General features: G+C 33.8%; 2 protein-coding genes across 8 annotated transcripts in view; one reads left to right on the top strand and one right to left on the bottom strand.

Moving 5' to 3' along the window:
• LOC145934352 (latrophilin Cirl) overlaps positions 1–27583 on the bottom strand; it is a 425698-nt gene that overhangs the window by 49886 nt on the left and 348229 nt on the right. For all 7 annotated transcript variants that reach the window (XM_083037539.1, XM_083035962.1, XM_083039104.1 and 4 more), the window contains one exon: positions 2927–3113. In XM_083037539.1, the coding sequence (XP_082893665.1) occupies positions 2927–3113 (187 nt within the window). The remainder of the gene's footprint in view (positions 1–2926; positions 3114–27583) is intronic.
• Positions 10290–27583, top strand: part of LOC145944350 (uncharacterized) — a 367235-nt gene continuing 349941 nt past the window's right edge. The window contains exons 1-2 of the mRNA XM_083052625.1: positions 10290–10374; positions 13360–13401. Coding sequence (XP_082908751.1) covers positions 10290–10374; positions 13360–13401 — 127 coding nt within the window. The remainder of the gene's footprint in view (positions 10375–13359; positions 13402–27583) is intronic.

Consider the following 27583-nt stretch of genomic DNA (forward strand, 5'->3'; position numbering starts at 1 on the left):
AAACAAACGAGAAAGTTAAAATAAAAGTTTAAATATAAAATCTATTTGAAATAGCTCTTTGTCTATCTCTTTTTCTCTCTCATTCTCTCTCACGAATCAATCAATCGATGCTATTCGCCGACATCTCATCTTTTAAATAATAAATATTATATATACATTAGTCCCCATATATCTTTTCACACTATTCTTATTGCATATGCTATAATTTATGCTAAACATAGCAGAATTATCTCTATTTGTTTAATGAAAAGTTTACATATAATGTATGAGACGAATATCAAATAATAATTTTGTGTATTCGTGGATGCAGACTGATAAGTGACAGTGATAAATGAAAAAGGCAAAAATCTGAAGAGTATTTTTTAATGCATATAAAGATCTATTGAGACTCTTTAGTCTAGATAGGTCGACTGTTCCACGGAAGGATAGGCTATAATAATATAGATTGAATTTACATAAAATTCAATACGTTTTTGCATCCTGTATTACAATATATTACAAAGTAACGTGAGAAACTTCTAATTATTGTCGTGGATAGACAAAAAACATAGCGTGTTTTATAAACATGTCAATTTCAATATATTTTTCCGTAGAACAGTTGCAATTTTTGCGATTAAATGATCGGATTCACAAGACTGAGAAATGGAAAAGTCCGAGAATAAATATTGGCGTAACTAGAGATAAATATACATATATGTATAAGGAATATATACATATATATATATATATATATTCCTTTCTAATTTATTTAACATATTATCTTATCCTAAAACCATGATTAATATAAATAGAGAAATAATTTAATTTAACAAATATATTACATATGTATGTGTATATATATTGTGTGTATGTATATATATTAATGCACATTATGTACACACATGCACACACACACACACACACACACACACACATGCATTGTAAAATTTTATTTATTTTTCTCCCAAACTTTATTTTTCTTTTCATCGATCTAGTTACGCCTCTCAGAATAAAATGCTTGGAGTTCGATCACTGTAATTGGTGAATTAATTTCACTTTCTATGATTTTAATTACGATATCAGCAAATTTATTTGCATTTTTTATACTCTTGAGATGAAAATTATGTAATCGATCTCCAGAATTAATGGACGTGCAATGTTTTTCACAACAGAGCGAGAAACACGAGGCGGATTTTCGCGAGGACCGTGATAGCGAAGCTATCGCTAATACTGCGACTCTTCCTAACCGATCCGTCGTGAAACGCGCTCTTCAATGGTCCAGCAATTGGCCAGTTCACTCGACCATATGAAGCGGTCCGCCACCAACCTCGTGTCTCTCGCTCGATTATTTTATTCTCTTATTCATTTTTCTTAATTTATGCTCCATTTTGTTGATTTGAAGAAAAGATAGCAAGACAAGGATGGAAAGGAATGACGCTCATTAGAGATCCCTCACGAGAATACACTTTGAATAATATTTTGAAAACAAAAAATGAATTGATCGACAATATTTGCGAACGATATGTAAAGATCGATCTTGTCCGTGATATAATTATAAACATATTATACTTAAAATTTATCGCATATTTTTTTTAAAAAAGATTACTCAATTATTCTGATTTCTATTCCGATAAATAATTTCACGATTAATCAATCGATGCGTTTTCAAAATTCGAAGCGGAGATGCTAAATAGAGATGCTGATACAGCGATCACCAACAGATCTCATAGATCGTACGGCGAGATTCCCTTTAAGATTATATATCACGAAATCATATCATATACGTGCGTTTTCGTTAATAAAATAAAAAGCGTTTCATGTTAATGGCACGAGCTGTTACACTGAAACTCCGTGAAAAATCTCAATAAATTTATTTATCAGAAAACAGCTGATCGTGCGATAATTGCCGAAATGACAAGATCTGATCTATTATATCGATCACATTATTCGCGATGATCACTTTTATTTTAATAATGTGTAGTGCATTGTTGTGTGATTATTCTCTATCTTTTTTAAACATACTTGCGAGGGATCGGCTAGCGTTTCGCGAGCAGAGCTGAATATTATTTTATTTTACAAGTTTATTCGTTTACGCGTTCGACTAATATATTTATTACATTTTATATTAGAAAAGATATGCGCATTTAATTGCAATGGCAAAATATATAATATTATCTTAATTATATATAAAGAGATATAAAATATTTTATTCCTTACAGAGAATATTACTCCTTTAGCAAAAAGCTTAAAAATATTTGCCGAGCTTGTCTTCAGATATTCTTTTTCACAATTCTACACTTCATTAAAAAATGATTGGGGTCAATTGGCGATATACTTGTAGCTTCAGGAAGAATTTCTAATAATTATCTCCACTAGTAATTTCCGCAATTGTAAGAATTTAAAGAATTCATTCTCCGCTTCATCGAACATTCATCTTGTTAAAAATTGTATTTGTCCATACAGAAATTAATTAGTCTTCCAATAATTACTTTCAATAATTATTTTCTATTATAGATCTTATATATCGATCATTAACAATATATGTAAAAAAAATTCTTCCTTCAATGTTTAAGTGATTTTTCGATGGTCAAAATAAAAAATATATTAATATACAAACATAGGCATAATTTAAATATATAATTTATTCTAATATCAGTTATTCGATTTTTCAATTAAAAAAGTGATTTGACGTACGAAGAATTGAGTTATTTATAACTTTTCTAAATATAAAATCCTCTTTTTGAGGTTTGTATGTTGCGCATTCTTTCAATAATTTCTCTTTTGCAATTAAACGGGTACGTATTTATCTTTCGCTAAATTATCCCGGTCAGCTCTGCCCGCGGCAATTCCTAGGGGAATAGATCAAAGGGATATGTTCAAGGCAAATCGAATGAAGTCAGTCACAGCAAATATACGGAAATACAAACGTGGCGCGTGCGGTACTTACTCGTTGTTCAGCACGCGGAACGATTTGGGCGACATGCAGTTGACGCTCCATTCCGTGTTCCCATGCTCGTTGCATATCGTGATGGAGAACCTGCCGTAGTTCGCCCGTATCAGGTGAATCAGCTTCCCCTCGCCGCACTCGATCTCCAGCGTTTTGCCCTCGCAGGCGTATGCAGTGTCGTACCTCTCTGTAACAAAAAACGCGTTTTTTTTTTTTAATTTTTAGTTGCTTTAGTCTTTCGGCTGAAGTTCGCGGTAACGCGCATGCAATTGCACGTCGCAATTGCAGCTGCAACTCGCGGCGGACCGAATGTAGAGATTATACGCGCGCGGTCGAGCCTGTCGTACACATGACGTCCGTTGCGGCCGGATCTACATAGGCTTCCGTTTCCGGAAAACCTCCGCATGCGCGAGAAGCCTAGAGGATAGGTACGTTGTTGCTGATTGGATTACGTTGTGTTGCGATGTTTAATCTATTCGCACGAGTGCGTTTTTGCGGTTTATATGTTAGTTTGTGTAGAGACTCTCCTATCTCAAAAAAATATTTGCATTCGGATTATTTCTGATGAAAGAAGTGTAAAACAAAATACATATTTTTTTCCTTCCGCTGTCGCTATGTGAGAAGAATTCTATTTCTATTTAAAATATAAAAATGATTAAATTGGGAAAATTTTCATTTTTAGTAGGTACTTGTAATCAATCTTATCTTATACATTTGTAGATTCAAATTTTAAGTATTTTTATTTAATTTAATCGAAAAAAATTGTTATATACATTTTAAGAAACACGTATCACCTATAACTCTTGAGATATTATATATCTACTTTTCAAAACTTTTTAAGAGATTTGAAATTTAAAACTTTATAATTAATTTTTCGTAACAATCTCTTTATTAAAATTAATCTCATCATCAGAATTAATCCATCCCAATATCATTGCAGTAAAATAAACTTCACATTCATGGAATAAAAAATCCAGCTGGTTACTTTTAAAGTGGCTGATGTGAGTTCAGTTTATGAAAACATTTGACGGGATGCATAATATAATATTTTAACGTGAGATGTGAACGTTTGGACGCGAAATCCGCGAATAAACTCGCTGAATTTACTGGCGCCGCAGTATTTCCGTGGAAAGTCCTAACCGCGGACTAAACTGGCATTATGGCGCGTCGGTACGGAACTAATGAACTCACGACGAGGCTTTCACGGACAGAGTTATTACACCACTCTCCCTGCCTTCTGCTCGCGCAGGCCTGTTCCCTTGTCGTTGCCTCCCTCTCGCTGTCTTCTTCCTTCGTTCTTTCTTTCCTTGGATGGTATCATATTATAGCAGCCATCATATCTTCCCCTAAATAAACCTGGACGCAGTTTTACGATCTTATCTCTCTTTCTTTCTCTGTCAATGTATTAATCTCCGGCTTATTTTATCATTATGGATGATATCGAATGTATATCGATAAGCTAATTTAAATTTTACTTTTTCAATCTTGTACGACATGTATTTGATACATTTTATTTAAAATTTTTATAATATTACTTAATAACGATTTAAATAAAAATAAAAATAAAAATATGCAATGTATCCAAAATTATCTCGACGATATGATAAATTTAATGTAAAATAAGGACAAATATATTTAATAACAGTATAGGCAACATAGGTAATATAGGCATTCCATTCCCGAAGTCATTAGTTGGCGCATGTCCAACCGTCATTATCGATCATTACGTAAAGGATCTTGAGGCAAAAAAATGATCTCGGGCAAGCGTCGACTTGCAGAAAATCCGAGAACAAAGCGATGGCTGAGTAACGACGCGCGTGTTTCGCGGTAAATTACTGCGTGCATGGAAACGTTGGCGCGGGGGTCAAGGATGCGGCGGGATTACGTGGAGGGCACACGAGAGGAGCACCTCGATTTAACGTCCCATTCCCTCACTACGTCGGTCGGTACTAACTTGGCGAATGACGCCGTGTTTTGCGGCGACTACGTGCCGCTCCGCGTCGTCGAGCACAAGATCGCCCCTAAATTTTCGTTGATCTTATGAAATCCGTTCGGTAAGGTAAAGAGACAACGAGAAAACTTCGATCCAACTTTCCTTTCGATTCGACTTGGTTCAAAAGAAAATGTTAAGTATTATTTTAATCAACTTGTTCGTAACTGAATTCGTGTCTTGCATTTGAATTATGGAATGGAAGCGAAGGATACATTAAAAATGTTTAATGGAAATGTTTGAGAGATAAAAATTTAAATAAATGTTATCTTACCGTAATCTATTTACGTAAATATTTACAGAGAAATAAGAATATATGTATAACTACAAGAAAGCTGAAGACCAGAAACATGTATTTAATGTAAAGTTTTATTGCACGAAATAAAATGCATCTCAACAGTAGGATAAAGCATCGTTATAAGGCTAACGTATCTTTTTGATAAAAATGGTAGGGAGCTAAGAAAAGAGAGAAGGCAAGAAGAGAATTTATAACACGAAAGCAATTTCTCTCAGCTGCCTCTTTTTGCTCCTCGCATCGCGATTAACGCTCGACTCGCGCCGTTATTCTCGCTGCAGTTTGTTCTCCGTTAATTAAGCGCGTTTCGATAACACCCCGGTAAGCGGCAGATAATCGATATACGGCGTCATCGACATGCTCGATTAACCGGGGATGAGGCAGAAATGTGCACCGAGTGCGATGTGTGTTTCGATCAAAACGCTACTGCTATAAACGCATCGATTCGCATAAGCGCTTCGTCAGTGTACGCGTCTGCTGAATGCACTCGTTTGTAAAATAATTCTAACTGTTGCATTCAAGCATATATATTGAATTATCTTGAAGTTCCTTTTTACGTGATAAGATTCGTAGTCTTTAATAATTTCATGATTTTCAATATTTTTTTAAGCTCAAAATTCCAATTAAATGTAATTTAATTAATTTTTTTTTTAAATACAATTCTTTTATATATATGATTACACATCCTCGAAATTTAATTTATATATATAGTGATAATTATTAATCTTCTGTGTATTTCTCGTATTTGAATCAAATTTTAAATTTTTATGAAAAAAGCAGATCACGCGCATATATAAATATAATTTCTATAAAAAACACCCTCATGAAAAATTCAGAGCTTGTTTGAAGTACGTTAGTACATGAAGAAATATCAAACTACTTGCTAGATATGTTACTTCCATCTCGGAGAAATGCTTTTTTTCGAATTCTTGAAAAATATATTGCATCCTTTTTAAAGGACAAACACTTGATTCGAGGTGACGAGCCTATATGACAATGTTACGAAATGTCGAATAGTAGCGAAATAGAAATATATTACGGAGACGTCGTTACGTCACTTTTTGAGATATATTCGTAGCGACAAAGTCGTTCAAAGTTGGTCAGCTCGGAGGTATCCCAGGGCGGAAGATCTCTTCGGGATTCACTGTAGAATTTGGTCCCTTTAAACGCGTTCGGCCCCCAGTGTGTGCGGTCACCGCTCGAATACCGGGAAGACGTCGCCTCCCTTGGGAGCGGTGAGTTTCGAGAGAACCGCACTGTATATGTATGTAGATGTCTGTGTTTCGAGTCGTTGCGACTTGACCGCGGCGCATGCACTTCGTCAAGTTCGAAGCACCGGAAAGCGAGAGGATTCCCTCTGTCTCTTTCTATAGCGCTGCCCGTTGCGTATAAATCTTCGGACTCGCGGCCGCGCTAGAACTCTCCCGAGAGTCCTTTCAGGCTTTATCGCTTCGCCCTCTGGAGCTCTCGATCGCCGCCGACGCTATGCTCTCGAGTCAGCTACTCGTTGAAGTCCTTCGAGCGTGATCGAGGAGTTCGCAATTTCCTCCGGATTACTGACGTATTAATTGATCAAGCGTTATCCTTTCGCTTTTGGGAGACGCCGACGTTAACGAAAGAATTTTTTACATTTAAGAAATTACATATCGTTTATTATGTTACAATAACATATATATGAGAAGCTACTTTTTCAGGATATATATTATGTATATGTATTTTATAAATTGAAGGGTTAATTAATATTTTTTTAAATCTATAACAGCGGAGAACGTAACTTTGACGAACTATATGCGTAACTTGGCGTAATTCGCTCCGACGTCGAGTTTGCTATGAAAATTACACCCCGACCAGAACAAATACATTCGGTGCTCGTTCGGCCGTTGAACGAGAAAATTATTGCACGGCCCCGCATCGCTGTCGAAATGCCTTTTTCGCTGCGCTCGCCCGCCGCTGCATCTGCGGCTGACGCGTTATGCGTCATGCGGTTGCTATCCGCGGCCAGACTTACTGCACGCGGATTGTTCGCGGGTTGTAAAACGCGTTGCCGCAGCGTGAAATCGAGCGAATGTAAAGCCCACTCTCGGCATTTAACCAGAAAAAGTTGTTGCAAACTCGAGCGTCGGACAATGAAATTATTATGCGCCCTTTTAGTCACATTCCGGCGATGCATTCGTTACCAATGCGAGTGCAACCGACGCGCGCGCATCATGTGGTCGCGGTTAGGAGACACGTACGATACAACTTTATATGTTGTTTAACCAATGTATCGTTTAAGTACATCGTTTTACGTCACGAGTATCTTGTTGTACATTTTAATTAATTATTATTATTGCGCCAATATATTAATTTTGGGACATGTTTTATTTGATTAAAACTCGTGTTCGCGTTTCTAAATAATTATATAAATTAAACATTTTTCAATAGTGTGATATTAAAAATGTTTATTATATTACTATACATGATTAGAAACATAATATAAAAAAATATTTCATTTTTCCTTAATCTCAGGAACAATCTGATTATATCATCATTGGATACTATTGGATTATATTTTCATTTCATTAACTAATGCTTAAATTATTTGGAAGCTATAATTGTTAAATCAAAAAATATTGCTCTCAATCCATTCAAATTATATTAGCACGTTTGCTTTTAAGAAAAACGTTAATTCTGCAAATGGAGAATTAGATAATTCTATGATGTATCCTCAAAGCTTCCTTCAACGCGTTTCCAGTCCTGAGATCTCAGAGAATCCTTCCTTGTGCGGTTTCCAGTCATCTATCCTCTTAGGAGCTAAGTATAACACCGTGAAATTTCCATTGAAATTACTTACTCGACTTCCCGAGGAGAACAACGGCTGGCTTCGGCAGAAATGAATTTTTCTTATATATCACCGCGCGCGCTTCTCCGCTTTAGAACCGCCTTACATTATTAATGCTCCCCTTCCTAATCAAAAATGCATTATATTTTCAATATCATTATTCCATCGTACTCTACTAGCTCCGTCCCATGAACGTCTTTTTTAAACAGCAGTCTGGCTCACGGAAATGATGAAGCTAAAATATATTTCTTCTCAACCATTGCATATAGGCGAGTGAGAATATGAAATATGAATTATTGTCTTCAACAACTTGTTAATGTATTGTTCACACTTTAGACTTGCAGACTTCGAGATGCAGTTAATAATAAAAATAAAATAAGAGGAACCAGAAAAGAAATATAAATCACAATACATATATAACAAAAATATATTATTCTATAATATTGATAGAAAAAAAAAATATTTTTCTGTAGCGCGTAAACTCGGTTAAACGATATTTTTTTTCAAGACTTTCTAATTTCGAAGTAACACGTATTCTTTCTGATATCTCACACGTGTTACGATCGATCATGACATTTTTCTGATGAATTCCAGGCGCCGCGACGCGCGGTCGTCGTGCCGGGCATTCTACCGGCTCGCGGAGGTAAAAAAGAGGAGAGAATTGCAGTTTACCATTAATGACTTCGGATAATAATATATCGGAGGTCCGCCGCGACTCGTACCTCCCGCTGCCGCGGCGGTCGACTTGAAAGAGCCGACCTAACAGCGGGATGTCGTCAGTCCGATGCGGTCTCAGACCTCGAAACCTTTACTGTCTTATTGCGCTCGTGGCGTGTGTATATACCAGCCGGTTGAAACACTGCGAGGGTATTGTTGTTCACGTTTACATTCCGTTCTCCTCCGCTACTATACTCGTCACTCCTTTTCCTTCCCGTCGTATCCACCGAGAATGAATCGAGGAACAGTTTTAGCTGATCCGAAAGGTTGATCGCGAATACCGAGCCTCGATCGCAATGCGAGAATCTAAATTGATTGTCGGTTTAATGAGACTTTATTTTTGTACAAGGCTTGTCAAATATTTCATATGCTCTCGTGTTACAGATTTTTTGACGAAACTAAAATTGACAATATTTCATATTTCGCAAAGATTTTGAATGACCATTTTATAAAACAGCGAGAAAAATTCTCAATCTATTACGCTTTAAATTTTGTGAATAAAGAATTTAATCTTATATTCTTCACATATAATTTCAAGCAAAATTCTTCCTCTCTGCGAAAATTAATAAACAAAATAATTAATTAAAATTCAGTTAAATTTATATTAGAGTCGACATACGAATATTTTAAGAATAAGATTCTTTGCCTTTCTATGTTTATATATTTCAAAAAATTAATCCTAAAAAAATCCATTAAAAATCCATTTACGTAAAATAAATATTTTCAATTTTCTCTAAAAATATTAAATGAATGAAGGTAACGAGAGCGCAGAGAAACGTGTATATTGTTTGAATAAATTGTCGCCACTCTTGCAGTTGTAGGAAAACCGCGCTACGTCGAAAATTCCGCGGGGATATCAAACCTGCCGATGTCGGATAACGCGATGTCGTGTCGTGTCGTGTCGCGTCGCATCGCGTCCGAGAAAGTACCCGTTCCGACATTCCGCCAGTCGAGTAATATCGATTCCGTCGAAATTGCCGGCGGCCTGGAGCTTGTAATCGTGGGCGGAGTTAATTGACGCGCGACACGCGAGACGCATCGCCTCCCGTCGAGTTACGATTCAATTTGACGGGGGGATGCAATTGCGTCAGGGCGACGATAACCGAAAACTTTTCCCCTGTTCCTCCTCGTATTTTAGCCTCCTCTTGCCGCAGTACCGACTGCACAAACTGGATAACACCTGACGCCCATGCGCGGGGGCTAATGCTCTCTTCTATATCCGCTTCTTATAATTTATTCGACCGTCGTAAATCAGTCAGGGGGCTGATAGGGGCCACAGGCGAGAGGGGGACGTGCAACAGGCCGGCGCATGTAAATGCATCGCTGTATGCACTCCTGCAGCTTGTAAGCTTGTGCACGCGAACGCGCCGCGTTGCGTTTATCCATCCGTGAATTGATAATGTAATTAGAGTGACGAAAAAGGATTAGTTTGAATTAGAAATCTTCCCGTCTGGGTCTGGCTTGAAACACCTCAGGTTAGAGATAGAAAGGGGGAAAGGAGAAGAAGAGAGGATTGGGCGCGTAACCGAGGCAAGTCTCCATGGAGGACTTTGATTTATACGTCCCAGGAGCGCCTCACGAAATGCAGCAGCCGTTGCTGCTAAAGATGCATGGCCGAGTGGAAGGTCGAGCAAACTTGCGTCTCCATAATATTACTTCCGATCGATGCAAGACATGAAAAGTAACAAGAAATATATAGACGGATATCTTTTAATAGATATCATGAAAAATATTTTTGGGATAAATAGCCGCCGCAGTAATAACCTCGATATCCTGGACTCCATTACGAAATTTAATTAATTACGTATGCTGGTAATTTTTAATTATTCACAGAGAAAATGATTGCGAATGATTAGCATCGCCAATCATATATATTTCGCGACAAATATATATCGTACATAAAATTTAATTATTATTTTATCAATTTGAGTTACATTATCTTTCGCAACATATGTATATATGTTAGATTTAATATATAATAGCATATTTATATCAAAATTAATTTGGTACATAAAGTACATAATGCATATTACAATTCAAAGCCTGATTTTATAAAATATTAAATATTTTGATGAAGTAATAAGTCGCGCGTTTGGCATACGGCCTTAGTATTTGCTTTTGCAGAATTCAACGCGCTGCTATGTACATATGTATATAAGGCTGCTGTCATTTGTGCGGCGAAACTTAAGTCAACAGATAGTGGCACAAATTACTCCGTATGCCATCCTTTGACGTTCATCATTCTCTATGTACTTAATGATTATCAATGCAATTAATTAACGCAAATAAAGATTCGTAATGCATATCAAAGGCAGCAGTTATTTACTGAAACAAATATTTTGCGCAATTTCATTCAAAATAATCGGAATGATAAAGTATGGGAATTATAAATTACCGCTCTGCCGTGATATATTTACAAGCGATAATTATTTTTTTAATGATTCTTATATATATTTCTCATAATCTCTTATAGGTAATGACAATCGATCGAGTAATTGATAAATAATTGAACATTTCAAGCATCCGGCATTTATATTATATAATTTTACAAGTGTATAATATATCAGATAATTTGAAATTACATCGCTTTTTTTACCGGAGTGAAATTATTTTTTATGAATAATAGAGAACTCTTGGCTTTATATAACTTTCTTGAAATAAAGCAAAATGAAATAAGATGCAAAAGTATATTTGGTTAGAATAAGTTAAATTAAACGAAATTATAAACGTAAATTATTCATATTGTAGTTAAACTAATATTTTTCTTTCGATGTGCGCAATAAAAAATTTCTCATAATTTCAATATTTTGCCTATATCTAATTTGCATAATTTTTATATAAAACTAGAACGACACAAGTGCGCGCTATGCGCGTGCCATTCTTCGATTTTTTGTTAAAAAGAATGATATATTTTTAAAAAATTTTATGTTTTAAGTTTTATGTTAAAAAAATATTTTTAAAAAAAATATAAAATTTGTTTAAACTCGATTAATATTTTTTCATAGAAATCAGCTGATTAAAGCGTTAATTTGCTAATTAAATTTTAAATTCGTCGCGCAATTATTTAATCATTAACATAAAATTATAAATGCGAGTTAAAAACAATAAAAAATAACACGCACTTTATATATCATAATTTTATTATGCGCAAAGTAAGAATTTAGATAGATTAAGTAGTACGAGTCAACAATTTCTCACTACGTTTAGCTTTTTCGTCGCGCAATCACTCAGCTATTAATATAAAATAATTAATACGAATCAAAAACAATAAAAAATTATATGCACTTTATATATCATAATTTTATATTATGCGCAAAATAAGAATATAGATAAATGAAGTAGTACGAGTCAACAATATCGCATTACGTTTAGCCTTTTCGTCGCGCAATCATTTAATCATTAACATAAAATCATAAATGCGAGTCAAAAACAATAAAAAATAACACGCACTTTATATATCATAATTTTATTATGCGCAAAGTAAGAATTTGGATAGATTAAGTAGTACGAGTCAACAATATCTCACTACGTTTAGCTTTTTCGTCGCGCAATCACTCAGCTATTAATATAAAATAATTAATGCAAGTCAAAAACAATAAAAAATTATATGCACTTTATATGTCGTAATTTTATTATGGGCAAAGTAAGAATTTGGATAGATTAAGTAGTACGAGTCAACAATTTCTCACTAAGGTTAGCTTTTTCGTCGCGCAATCACTTAATCATTAACATAAAATCATAAATGCGAGTCAAAAACAATAAAAAATACGCCATTCTTCGATTTTTTGTTAAAAAGAATGATATATTTTTAAGAAATATATTTTTTTTAAATATTTTAAAAAAAATAATATAAAGTTTGTTTAAACTCGATTAATATTTTTTCACAGAAATCAACTGATTAAAGCGTTACTTTGCTAATTAAATTTTAAAATAATAATATAGTAAAAAATTAAAATAGTAATATGTTGTAAATAATATGTTATAATACCTTATTTTCAATTAATATTTTTTGACAGAAATCAGCTGATAACTGTCAAAAATATTAATCGAGTTTAAAGTATTATAACATATTATTTAAAACATATTATTATTTTAATTTTTGTAACATGTTATTATTTTAAAAATTGTACAGCAAATTAACGCTTTAATCAGCTGATTTCTGTCAAAAAATATTAATAAAGCGAAAATTTCCTAATTAAATATTCTCGCTTACATATTTATATTTATATTGTGTATGTTATACAAAATAATAAGATTATTCTAATATATGTATGTATTTTATTTGTTACAGGTAGCATTGCGATACACAGTACGATTCACGCATCGTGTCGGGAGTGCCGTGTAAAGTGTCGCGTGTCGGGAGTAGCGTGTAAAGTGTCGAACAATCGTAATTATTCGTGTTTTCGTGAGTGTCGTGAGTGCTACGAAGGAGCGATGATGGTCGACCAAGAGAGGAGGAGGAGGCCCGGAGAGGCATCGGGCGACAACGGGGCAATTGTAAGGTACGCAAAATAAAAACATTTTTTCTAAACTGCATTGTTTATGAGATATTCGACACACACATATACATACATATATGTATATACATAATTTGAATATTTTGTTTTCAGATCAATGTGCTGTATACTACAATTCCGCTATTGTACGTATCGGTGAGTGAGAAATTATTTATAACATTTCTATAGCGGTAATGGGGGTGTATATAATATGTTGAAAATATTAAAGTAATATGTTTTAAATAATATGTTATAATATCTTATCTGCGATTTATATTTTTTGACAAAAATTAGCTGATAATTGTCAAAAATATATTAATCGAATTTAAGATATTATAACATCTCTTTTTAAAAAAGGCATGTTAAGTCGATTCTTACAAGTATTGTTGCATCTTTTCCGCGATGCTGATTGACTGTTTCGATTCGCATTGTGCGTTATATTTGTAGCATCGAGAGGCTGTCATCGCGAGGCAGTTTGACAGTTTATTCAAAATAAAATAAAATAAAATAATATGTTTTAAGTAATATGTTATAATACTTTAAACTCGATTAATATTTTTGACAGTTATCAGCTGATTTCTGTCAAAAAATATTAATCGAAAATAAGGTATTATAACATATTATTTACAACATATTACTATTTTATAACTTTTACCATATTATTATTTTAAAATTTAATTAGCAAATTATAACATACACAATATAAATATAAATAGGTAAGCTAGAATATTTAATTAGCAAATTTTATTAATATTTTTTGACAGAAAAATCAGCTGATTAAGAGACATTGAGAGAGAGAGAGAATGTCTCTTTCTCCGCAATAATATTTTCTCTCTCGTATTCATAGAAATGTTTTCGAGATGTCTTGTGTATTTGAAGCTTGATTATTGTAAAAAATAATTAATTTGTTATATAATTAATTTGTTGTATAATAATTAATTTGGATAATTTGTCAGTGTATCTACCGAGCAATCACAACGTCTGATTAATGTCTTATATTACTACTGAAAAAAAATTAATTGAAGCTCTACATGACATATCATATATGATTAAAGCGTCAGCTGATTAAAGCGTTAATTTACTAATTAATTTTTAAAATAATGTTATAAAAATTAAAATAATATAATATGTATTAAATAATAGATTATATAATACTTTAAACTCGATTAATATTTTTGACAATTATCAGCTGATTTCTGTCAAAAAATATTAATCAAAAATAAGGTATTATAATATATTATTTACAATATATTACTATTTTAATATTTTTAACATATTATTATTTTAAAATTTAATTAACAAATTAACGCTTTATTAATATTTTTTGACAGAAATCAGCTGATTAAAGCGTTAATTTGCTAATTATATTTTAAAATAGTAATATGTTAAAAATATTAAAATAGTAATATGTTGTAAATAATATGTTATAATTTATAATATATCTTATCCGTATATCGAGACAGCTAATCAGTATTGCAGAAAAGAGGCAACAATACTTGCGCGAATCGATTTAACATGCCTTTTTTTTTAGAAAGGAATATGATATATAAATGAAATTTTAATTTAACTTATATCATAAATTTTGCACTAATATGAGTTAGGATAAGTGGGGTAAGTGCAAAAATATCTTGTAATTGACAAAAGACTAACGTATTTCGGTATTTATACGTTGATACGTATAAATTGTATTGATACGTAAAATATAAATGTACATACATACACGTTTCACCCTGTGGAATCGATCGTCCATTCAAGAGGATGATCCAATGGCCTATGGCCATCGCAAATGCTACGTGCTCTCTCGCACGCCAACAGTCATTTCTCACGCGCACTATTTTTCGTCGCCGCGTTTTGCATGCGGAATAGCGTTTCGCTCGCATACTCGTCCATTACAGAATCGTGATCAAAAAGGGCCCGATTATACCGGCTGCATGCGCCGGCACAATTTTTCCCACGAGCGAATGCGCTTACGATTACGTGTACATACAAGTTCTAGTATAATATGCAGTACACTTGCAATACCTTCCTTCATTTTTAAAAGTTTTCTTTTAACTTTAAAATTAACTAAAAATAAAAAAAATTAATTTGAAATCATATTTTAAGATAAATTAAGATTGTGAAAAGAAATCTACGAGACATAATCTCAAGCAATTTATATTTTGTTATTTATATATACAAGATACTATCTCGTAATTTTATTATCATAAATGCATATGTAAGAGTATCGAATTTTTTTGAAGGTCAAATCTCGACCTAAATAACACTTCTAATTAATACTTTACTATTAATTAAAACCTGCTTAATATTAATTGGAGATGAATATTTTATTATACTCCAAAATGTTCTGTTTTGAAACTCTCTGATGTTCAATATTAAATAAGATAATAATTATGCTGTGATTATTCTCAAATTTATAAAAAAAACCGACTTCAAAATTTGGTCAGAGAAAATATTTAGTCTCCTATAATTCAATGCAGATTTTTCTAGACGTTCTACAAAAATCAACCATTAAAATTTAGCATTTTATTCACGTTTGCCGAAGTGTCCGACGAGCGCTCGCGGCAACGAAAAAAAAATTACATTCGAGCAAATGAAACGATGTCCTGTGAAACGTCATTTCTATCGCGCGGGTCATCGATCAGGCGACGTCCGCGAACGCCGATAACCGATATCGACAGCGTCAGCATCCGCGAGCGACGTTCATCCGCGCCGGATGCGCTTTTCCTCTACTTTTTTCTGTCTCCGGGTCAGGAATAACGATTTTTTGTATTACTGAAACGGCGATCTCGCAATGGTTAAATACATCCTCGACGAAAACGAATATTTCTACAGACTAGCTTATCATACGAGATTTCTTCTAACTTTTGAAACAGTTTTGTCGCAAGATATCTCGCAAGAAGATTAGAAAAAAATCAGTTGTATTCATTTTGAAACTCCAAAAAGTCACGTGCTCAAGTTGTTGAAGCCCAGAAAGAAAGAAAGAGCAGTCGCACGTTTAATCCATTTACTAGATAAGTCCGGAAGGAAGAAGCACGGAAATAAGAAACCGTTGTTGATAAATCTTATCGCGATGACGTCACGTAGGATAGTACCTACGACGTAATTCGAACTGATTGCTTGGTCGGCCTGTTTAGTAACGATCGCGTTTCCCAAGAGAGAAAATGATCCATTCATAATATTTTCATTCCGGGACAAGCGCGCGATCTCTGGCGATCGAATTACACCGACAATATCGTTGGTTCTCATCAATAGTATTTCGCGCAATATATATATATATATATATATATATATATATATTTACACTAAATATCCGCTGTAAGTATACTTCGATTTTCAATGATAGACATAATAATTAATTAATTATTTTCTGATCGGTATATTGTTTTCGATACATTAATTACACCTGTGTTGTTGTTCCGTATAAATTCTATCTATAATATATATCTAAATATCCTCTCTCTAATACTAATAATAGAATAATAATACCTCCTTTGTACATGCTACAAAAGCTTTTTGTAAAATCAATTTTTTTTTTACAAGAAAAACTTATTGTTTTCCTAAAACGCTCTAAATCTCTTTTATAGGTCAGCATTTTATAGAAAGTTGAGACTTTTTGTATAAAATAAGTAAATTTACAGAAAATCCTGAGACATATATAACCTGCTATTTACTGCATTACTCTATTTGGTCGATTTGATAATTTGATTTTATAATTTGAACACATATACATTATTGATTGATGCAACAAATTACGATTGATCGTGTTGTTGACTCTGATATTTTAGCATTAATGCATCATAGAATGATAGTATAGAAATGGAACTTAATCATTTATTATAAGCGAAGGAATAACATTTCGTTAATATAATTAACCGTATTAATCATTTTTATGAAAGAATTCAAATTTCTTTCAAGCCTTATTATGCTTATTTATTTTAATTAAACAACTCATTTCACAGTCGGGCCAAGAAAGAAAAAATCAATATTTCGCATTATGCTGTAATTAAGCACTTTTTTCTAACTAAACACTTTATACTATACTATATTATACTAGCTAACAATAAGTGTTAGATTTTAATTATTAATAAATATTATGATATGTTAAAGTATATATATATATATATCGAGACAAAAAAAAATTAAAGAAAAAGGCAATAAAATGTATAACGAGCAAATATGGCGCTCACATCCCGGTGCGAGAAATTATAGGTTAATTTTAATTAACTACATCAAAGTGTATTTTTACGGCAAATAGCGTTCACAACAATTCCACTCTGGGTTAAAATTAGCCGTACCGAAATGTCGGTCACCGCCGTCGCCATCGTGCCGCCGATAATTCTCGTACTAATTACGTAACGCGCCAGACTACAAAAGCGCGGCTTCCGATTACATTATAAATAATGGAATACGCACATAATGCTGTTACACGACGCCAACGTGAATCGGCTCTACCGCCGGCGACGTATGGAAATGACGAGATTAATATGCGCCGGCGCATTCATAAAGTTCGCTAATTAATGCAGTCGCGAGAAGGCGAGAGGCTGCGATCTTCGCGCTGGAAACTGTATTTTGTCGAAAACAGTGGTGGGCGACAACAATCTACGCGCCTAGTTCGTAAAATATATACATATATATAAAATACGCGTATCTTTTCGCTTTTAACAAAAATTAATAATTTAGGTAATCAATTTACGTTCTTCCTTTTTACGCTTTTTCCTTTTAGAATCAATCTTTTATTTTACAAAAATTAAATTATTTTTTTGAATCTCATTTTCTAAATTATCTTTGCTTTCTTAAATATATTATATAGAGATATTATAAAAGTCGAGACATAGGTATTATAAATGTTACTCTGGAGAATTGGAAAACGAATATACACCAAGTTGCAACATGATATTTCGTACACTGAATCATTAATGGTCCCTGTTGTTGCGCTGAATTCACCGGCGCACTGTATTTTATCTCTATGCAAGAAAAGGTGTCGGTGCACGGGAAAACAACAACAGGGACCATTAATGATTCCCGCCTGTACGAACGTACCGGAAGAAAACAATCCTTCATTGCGACGCGCTCGCCCTGCTACATTCGCGGGTCAATTATTATCATCATTCGAAATCGCCTGGTACTCGCGCTGGTATATAATGGACATCTGTCACGGCTGGAACACGCGTTATCGCGCGCCGCCGCCTACGAAAAAGCACCGCGACGGAATAATTGATGATGCGTGCGCGCGCGCAACAGTAACGGCCGATCAAATATTCACGACGCCGACATCTCTTGATGTATATAATTTTCGCGCCAACTGGCCGCGCGACCGCGTCGCGACGCATCATCCGAATGGACGCGCGCCGCCACCCGGACAAGTCATTCCCGTGCATTCGCCGCCCCCGGTGTGATTCCGTGAATATTTCAACCCGTAAATATTGAAACGCGACACTGTACCCCGTGTGTGTGCATGTGCAACCATCCTCTTTCTTCCCTTTTCTCTGCTCCTCTAACTCCTCTTTCGCACTTATCCCCGGGATCAACGATGCGTCGGATTGATTCGATAGTTTCCGACGAATCAAGCATCGGCAGCGTTTCATGATTCTTTCATCATATGAATTCGCGAGCAAATCTGAGCTTGTTACAATGTTTAATTATCTGTCATTATTAATGCGCTCATCTCTCACCGGGTGACAAATAGATTCTCGTTAACGAGAGAATCCAGGTTTAGAACAGTAGAGAATGAGAATTGACGAATGCGAGAGGAAATGATGTCTTTCGAGATGGTATACATTTTTTATAAAAATCTCGGAAATATATAATTTTCGAAATAAAGTATTTTTTTAAAATTATTTTTATCATTACATAAAAATTCTCGAGAGTTTTATAATATACTCTTTGTTTGAATACAATACTTTACACATATCTTGTACAAATATCCAGTATATTTAAATTTCATATTTTTAATATTTATAAAAAAATTTACATATATCGGTTCGTTTCCCGTTATATATATATAATTTTTTTTTTTTTTTTGTGGTGTAGCACAATTTCCATATTATGGACATAAAATACATTAGTGTCTGCACTATTATGCAATTTAAAAATCTGCTCATGTATCTTACAATTAGGCATATATTCGATTTAAAAAAATCCCTCTTCAATGCTTCTTATAGAAACATATCAAAGCAATATTAAACCTCTCGCGTATCAAGTTTCTTGGTTACGATTGGCGTCCATTATTACTTTGCATGATCGAGACACGGGTCAAAGATTATCACGCGCAATAAATGTAACACGTGTTTCCACGGCACCGACTCATAAAGTCGGCCAACTCGATGGCATACGATGCAAGTTAATTAAAGAACGAGCACATTTTTTTCGCCCCCGTTCCATTACATCGAGTTTTACAGACGTTTCATCTTTACGACACGAGAAATTCAATCCTGACCACACAGTGTGAAAAATTGTTTGCTATATTTATTTTTTTCATTTCGTATTAAAAATTAAAAAAGAAGCAAACAGGGTGAAAATTTTTGAGAATCAACAATAAATTATATCAGAAAATTGACATTAAACGCGTAAGATAAAAGAAATAAGAAATGAAACATTGTTTCAATATGCAACATAAATATTTCAAGATGCAATTTTTTATTAGTGATAATTGAAAAACATTTCGAAATCATACACTCTTGCATTGCCGTTTTTCCTTAATTTTACTGCTGTCGATAGACTTTTTGTCACAGGTGTTATGCCAATCGTTTTAGATTCTACTCGCAATTCTATTTTAGATTCTACACGGTCTATCATGATGACCATTGCTGCCAAAGTAATCGCGAAGTCCTTTGATACGTGTATCGAAGAATTAAAGCAGTGAAACGCGAGTTGTGCAAAAAAAGTGCGAACTAAAAAATTCATTCGCTTGAAAAACCTCAAAATTTTGTCATATCGATTTATCTGTTGACCGTTTTTTATTAGACTGCCTTTAATTTGAAAATAATAACACGGTTATAAAATGATATCTCTTAAAAACGAAAAAAGTGCATAATTAAATTTAATAAAATTATCGAGAAAGTCTAAATTTCAAGACTGTTTAATTTCATATTTGATTCTTGATTGAATTTAAAATATTTATCAAATTCGTTTAATAAATTAATTTTTCCTAGCGTTTTTAATCTCTATCGTGTTTGGAGGACGTTAAAAATATACTCGAAAAATTTAAAGATTTTAAAATTCTAATTTGAAAAATTTAAAAAGAGAAAAGAAGAATATATATTATATTTTCAATTTTTATCAAAGTTTATAATTTTTAATATATCTATAATTGAAATATTTTAATGAGAAACAAACACAAATTTCTTTGTTCATTGAATTACAATCTTAATTCATTATGGCAACGCTTTTCTTGCTATTACATGCAATCTAGTTCCACTTTACAGTAGTTAACATAGTAGGGGTTGTAAATAATTTTGATTCCCCGGAGGCGTCGAAACCATAAGAACAACGTTAGCTAGACAGAGGGAGGGAACTTGGTTAGAGAAGTCTGGATCGCATATCCATGTTAGACTCACGGGTGTCCGTTGCGAAGGCACGAAAACGAAACGGGAAAGAGGCGCAGGTGCTCGGAGAGCTGCCCTGTAATTAGGCTAGGGACGCCGAATCCGTCTGTCCGCATCAGGACGGTAGCGCGAGAAAGGAAACGTGTCAAACACGCTCCAGGCATTATTCTTGGGACGATTCCTAGAAGAATCTATAATCTGTCAAATTGATTCTACCTATCTCGAGTCTGTTTCGGTGTGAGAGTGGCAGCGATAGCTTCTTACCTGAAACAAAAAAATAAATAGATGTTAATTGTGATTCGTGTCAATGAAAGTCACGCACGTTACTATTTCTATAGCTTGTATTTTCATTTCTGTAGATACTGATAAAAAGCACAATTTATTAATATATGCAAACGTTTCTTTTTTATTTATAATATTTTTAATGCATATAACTTATCAGTATTTCAATTTATAGTTCTTAATATAATCTCTCGTTTTTTTCTTTTAGTTATTTCTATTTTAAGCACGTTATTATCTTCATATATACATATATACATACATAATATATTTTATACAATTTTTTTCGCTGTACATAACATTTAATATCGCCATATATTCTGAAAATGAGTATATTTCCAGTAAAATTCTCTTTCTCTTTGATTGTGTCTCTCTCTCTCTCTCTCCCTTTCTCTATTAATTTTTAAAGACCATTCCGAGACATCCGAATATCCCTGAACAGTTACCGCGGTCGTAAAAGAAGCGCGAGCGGCTAACGATTTAATTAATTGCGATTTAGAGTCTATTTTATCGCGCGCTTTAATTTCTATGCGAAATACGCATCTTCTCGCGCGAGGGAGGGTAAGGATGACTCTATTCCCCGGGGGAATACCTGAGAACAAGCGTGCTGTAATCCGACCAAGGAGACACCATTTCGGCGCTCTCTTGTGTAATCTTAAAACGGCAACAAACCGCAGCAGCAGATTCGTAAGTTTGAAGAAGATTAAGATCTCGGAGCATGCTACGAAGGGTGCCGCGTTTGAAAAGAAACGTTTTGCATTATTTCAAGAAGTCTTAGAAGCAAAAGAGGGTGGTTTGAGAAAGAAAGAAAAATGGAGAGTTCAGGTAAAAGATTTAATTGCAGAATTAAATCCAAGTTTTTCTAGCCAAACGGCTTTCTGCTGTTGCTGTCTTTGATTCCTTATTTATGCTCGTTAATGAGCTCAGCGGAAGATTTTTAATACGCCTTGTTAAATCGATAAATCAATTAGCTCGCGAACTTCATCGTTTTATTTTCTTGTAAAGAAAAAATCATTAAGATCGTGCTGTAAAAGCCAGAATATTTTATAATTTAAATATTTAAAATTTCCAATAACTTTCAGAATATACAATGCTCGATTAAATATAATAGAGATTCTTTGACAAAAATTTTATACAAAAACTTGTGAAATTCACAAGAAATTAATTACAAAATTTTCATACACACACACACACACACATGCATCTTATTTCATTATTAAAAAATATCTACATAAAAAATAAAAAATTCATACACAGCAATGTCTCATATAATCTTACAACGCAACATTAACTGTTATCATAAAACTTGTTCGCCATTTTATTCGTAATTAAAACTTTTTATGATATATAAACCGAAAGTTTCTTCTTTGTATGCCTACTTAAATTTTGAATGGCTCATAAATCTTTGGAACATTTTGACGGACGAATTTGATGTATCTCTTGGTCGTAAGCGAGTAGCAACTTTGGCGAAAGTTCTTTTCGCAAAAGGCCGTTACGGCCGTCGTGGGAATGTACCGGGAATAAGGACTACATTGCGACGCGTTCCCTTAAACATTCAGGACTACACCTTCGATAGCGATTCTCCGAGCAGGCGTTAACCGTCGGAATTGGAATCGCCTTCTGTATCAAGCTATCCACCTCTATCTACTCTGCCCGGAGGAATTAGGAACCGCGGTCGTATCCACGAAATCGAGGGAAACGCGTTTCCCTCGAATCGGAAATTTCTCCCAAGCGAATCGACGTTTATCACGCGCGAGTTCTCGAAGTGGTTTCTCTAGCTCTTGAACGAGCAAGTAGGTCAAAACGGAGCTGCACCCTTTAAAAAATATATATATTTCATATGGAACATTTTTTAAAAAGATTAATATTGAGATATAATTTAAAAAAGATTACTAGAAAAATATGTAATTGAGAAAAAATGCAATAATTTCGAGATATTTTATATATATGGCGTTTTTATACTAAATCGTCCGTTTCGTGAAGTTTGCGAAGCAAAAATTATAATGTCCGTAGTTCTCAAGCACAATAGGCCATAAATAATTTACCGCTCATTGATTATTTACAAGGAAACTCCCAATTGTAAATGCAACGAAACAAATGCAGATCTTATGAATTTTTCAAGCGAGAGAATAGCAGCAAGCGCAGCTTATAAAATTTCCATGCTGTAAATAACTTTTCACAAAAATAAAATTTGATATTTTTTTCTTAAACCAGTATTATATATCTCTCCAATATTAATTATATTGAATTTTTTAGGAATTAGTATAAAACTTATTATTGAAAGAAAACCAATTTTTTCTAGAAAAATTATAGAATTGTTCGCAAATAAGCGATTTCAATTCGTTTTGAATCCGCGTCCGTTTACATCGAAAGACCTTTACATCGAATGAGTTTTCGAAAAATCGCTTTCGAGTACTGCTTGGCGATTCTTGGGGAGGCTTCGCTACTTTTGGAGAGAGTTTGCGCTTTCATGGCTCGGCCAGATAGCATCGATTGACTCGACTTGAAAGTCAACGACAACGTCGTCAGGAATATCATTCAATGAACATTCAATGTACGTTCTGCTAAATATTCCATTAAAAAGTACTCCAAAACGGCGACTCCAAAGAGAACGACCTCGCCTTCTCTATTTTTAAGTGAAAATTTCGCATAAAAAATGCATTCGATTTTATGCGTGCGCATTCATATTTATTAATTTTTACTTTATTGACATTCACATCATTGCGACAGAATTCATTTAACAATTTTAGAGCGATATTCTGTAACAGGGTGACATTATAAGGAAACAAGCCATAAATCGTTAATGATATTTTGCATTATTGTAATTTTCAGCATAATTTTTAATATCACTCTTAAAAATATTTTTTATTACAAAAATTAAATAATTTATAAACTTCTTACAAGTTTATTAATGTTGCTGATGAGCAAGTTTTAACGAAGGTTTTTAACGAAAGCCGATTTTCTTTTCTTATTATTTATTTGAGCTGTATCTATATTATGAGTATCTCTCTGTTATGCAATATAGTTACATTTTCGTAACTACACACAGATAACAATTTACTGTTTATCTGTCGAACTAATCTCGATTTATTGGAAATTTTTATGAATTAATAGACATCACTAAAGATGTCGCAATATTGAATGTCAGTTTGCATCATGAAAATAGATGAATATTTTCGCATGGACAATGGACATCTATACAGCGTGGTTCATTTCTAATTTTTGAATATACAAATAATTAATTATCCTTTCGAAATATATATTATTACAACTCATATTTTATTGTGATCTGATTTTTTTTAACTATTTGAAGAATGGAATTTTATGTCAGTCATTTCCTAATCATCGACATTTAACTATTAAGACAATAATTTTCTTTATCATTGTCTCCAATATTTATAGTTAAAAATATATCTGGAGACATTTTTTTTTTTTTTTAATTTTATTTATTAAGTACATTAAAGAATTGGGAAAATGAGTTAATTCTGCACCACCCTGTACAAGATCTCCAGGTATCCGATGTGAGCGGACGAGGTAAAGCGGCATCGACCCGCGGAACACGCTATATATATAGCGTTACACCCGCGCCATTGTGCTAGATTTAGTGCCATGCGAATGTCAGAGATGCTGCAGTCGAGTGCGCGGAGGGCAGGCGACAGAACAAGAAGAGAGGTGGAGGATGGCGGTGGTGACAATGCGATCTCGAGTCCGATACGGGATTGCCGGCGGCTCTTCGGCCGGCTCTCCGCGAAATGAGCATAAGATTCTTCGGTTATTTCGCCGAACACCGATATCTCGCTTCCTGTACCTCGAATTGAACGTTCCAAATATTTTCGCGATCCTTTCCGCCCTCCTCCTCCGTCCTCTCGTTCTTCTCTCGCCTGCGTTTCGTCTTCACACCTCTTGACCCGCACCACGGCTCTCGTCGTATTTCTCACGTTACTTTTCGGAGTCTCCACCTCCTTCACCTCTTCCCTCCGAGCGTCCTGGTTCGTTCGTTCCAAACGCTCCTACACTCGCGCGAGATCGCGTTTAAGTTATTTGGCTTCCTTACTCGGCGAGGATTTATCGTGCGGAACCCTTGCCGCATCGCGCGGGATGCTGGTCGACTTAAGGGAAGTCGGTCGGTGCCCTCGCGGCAGGAGTGCTGTCTAATTTCGTTTGATATTATATTTAATAGAGATAAAGCGGATGATTCATATTGGAAATAGAGCACCTGATATCTTCCTTAAGTAAATATTAAGTTACGAGGAGAAATTCGGTACGCGAAATTTGAACGATTCTGAACAGCGAATATGACATAAAAGAAAAATCTTTTTTAGCAAAGTTATGTCATTGATACTTTTTAAATAAATTATATATTTTTCTAAATAGAATTACATAAAAGTACGTCGCGTTTTTAATAGTAGTGATGCAATAATTTTTAGCAAAATTAAATCATTCAATTTTTTTTTAATTCTTAAGAAATAGAAATATAATCACTTATTCTGCGTTCATATAATTTATGATAATGCTCTAATAAATTTCGAATAAAATATATACTTCCAATGCATTAATTTATATATCAGCAGGTTTAATTTATAAGACATGGGAATGGCTCGGATTGCAAAAGTACATAAAGAAACGTGCGATATGTACGGGGGGGGACAAGGCAAGGCCAAGATAAAGTCTTTCTTTCCTCCCGAGGTTCGCTTGAAAAGTCTGATAAGAAACCAGCAGGTCCCGATTGATTTGCTGCTTCAGGTAGACCGTGATCCTACGGGACAGATTAACCGACGATTACAATTTAATCCAGCAGACTATAACTCCGTCGAGTCTCTGCTATGCCACATGAATATTTGCGACTGCATGTCACGCTGGTCGAGCGGTCAGGATTATCGCCGGCGATAATATCACGATAACTCGTGTCTGAGATAGAAGAAGCGTTATGTCACACCTTCGTAAAAATGTTTTCTTGCGCTACACGATATGCCGATGCGATTAGAACTCAAAAGGTTTCAGATACTATATCGTGTTTCTAAAATATATTGTTACTTTTAAAAGATACACATGTCTTTATACGTTTGAGTTGCAGGATTACAATTTGTAAATACTACAGAATATTAAGAAAATAAAAGAAATTATGTTATATAAAATGTTATTTACTATTAAACTCGTTTCAACGGGATCTTTTTTCAAAGAAAATATAATTTAAAATTTTATCACTAAGATCTCTCTTTTTATAATATTATACACCATGGTTCATGAAGTAAAAAGTTTAATTACATTACTAATATCTCGACTAATTGAAGCAATTTAATCATTACATTGGGCGAAATTAAAGAAAATGTCGCGCTGGAAGATACAAAAAGTATGATTTTGACTTACAATTAGTGTTATAGATCAATCACTGCATTTATAATGATAACTTCGTTATATCGCTGAAAGATCGCGATGTCTTCGATAGAAACAAAATTATTTTACTTATTTTATTATTATTAGATATCGGTGCGTTGAATATGCGTTCAAAATACATTTCGCAAAAAGCGAAATGGCAAACGAAGATGCCTTTTTATCATAATGTCAATATTGATACTTTTATAATTAAGTATTAAATTAAAATTCGTGATCGCTGCGATTACTTTTATGATGTGTAATGTATTATTAAATGGACTATTAAACCGCGAGTGGTACAATATCAAAAGCAGACATTAAAATAAAATACGTATAATATATAGAATGATTAAAAGTACTAGTAAATAATATTTTAAAGATAAATGCTTTGTTTAATTTGACAATGTCCGTTTTATTAAAAAAATATGTATCGAGCTAAAGAAAGAAAAAGAAAGAAAATTTTTAAATTATAAGTTATTAAAAGTGAAAAAAAAGAGACAGAAAAAGAAGAAAGCAAAGAAAGATTGGAAAACTATAATCTGTAAATTAAAGCTTCGATCGCGCGAATGAAATATTCATTGTTTAATCTGAAATTGACTTCATCATAATTTTTAATTTAAAACTTAGTTATAAAAATATCAATATTGACATTATTTCTGTAAGAAAAAAATCGATTCTGACTTCATTAAAGAATCAGCAGTTAAAAGACAGTACAATAATTAAATATTCTGTATATGAACTGTTTATTCTTAAATGGTCTCTTATTACGCTTTTACACTTTATCATCGTTTTCTTATATTAAAAACAATTTGTATTAGCATTCAAACGATCAGACTCGTATATCTCGGTTTACATAATGAAAAATGGATTAGCATATGTTAACAATCTCAATATATAAAATTGGTTGCGCAGAAAGGGGGGGGGGGATAGGGAGTGACAAAACGTGACAATGACGATTACGATTGCGAGACAAGATCTTGAGGACAAGATCAAACTACTAAACTTTTTCATTCCATTCAAGTTTTTCCTATTTCCTCTCGGCTTCGCATTACTAGGAAAGAATTTAAAAAAAAGTATCGCTGCATGTTGCTAATATGCGATGTTTTCGTAAGAAAGAAGATGACAGCATACGTTATCCCTTG

This window comes from Prenolepis imparis, unplaced genomic scaffold (assembly GCF_030444845.1).
Source record: "Prenolepis imparis isolate NDT839.2.m4 unplaced genomic scaffold, iyPreImpa1.0 SCAF_1, whole genome shotgun sequence".
In the NCBI taxonomy this organism is placed as follows: domain Eukaryota; kingdom Metazoa; phylum Arthropoda; class Insecta; order Hymenoptera; family Formicidae; genus Prenolepis; species Prenolepis imparis.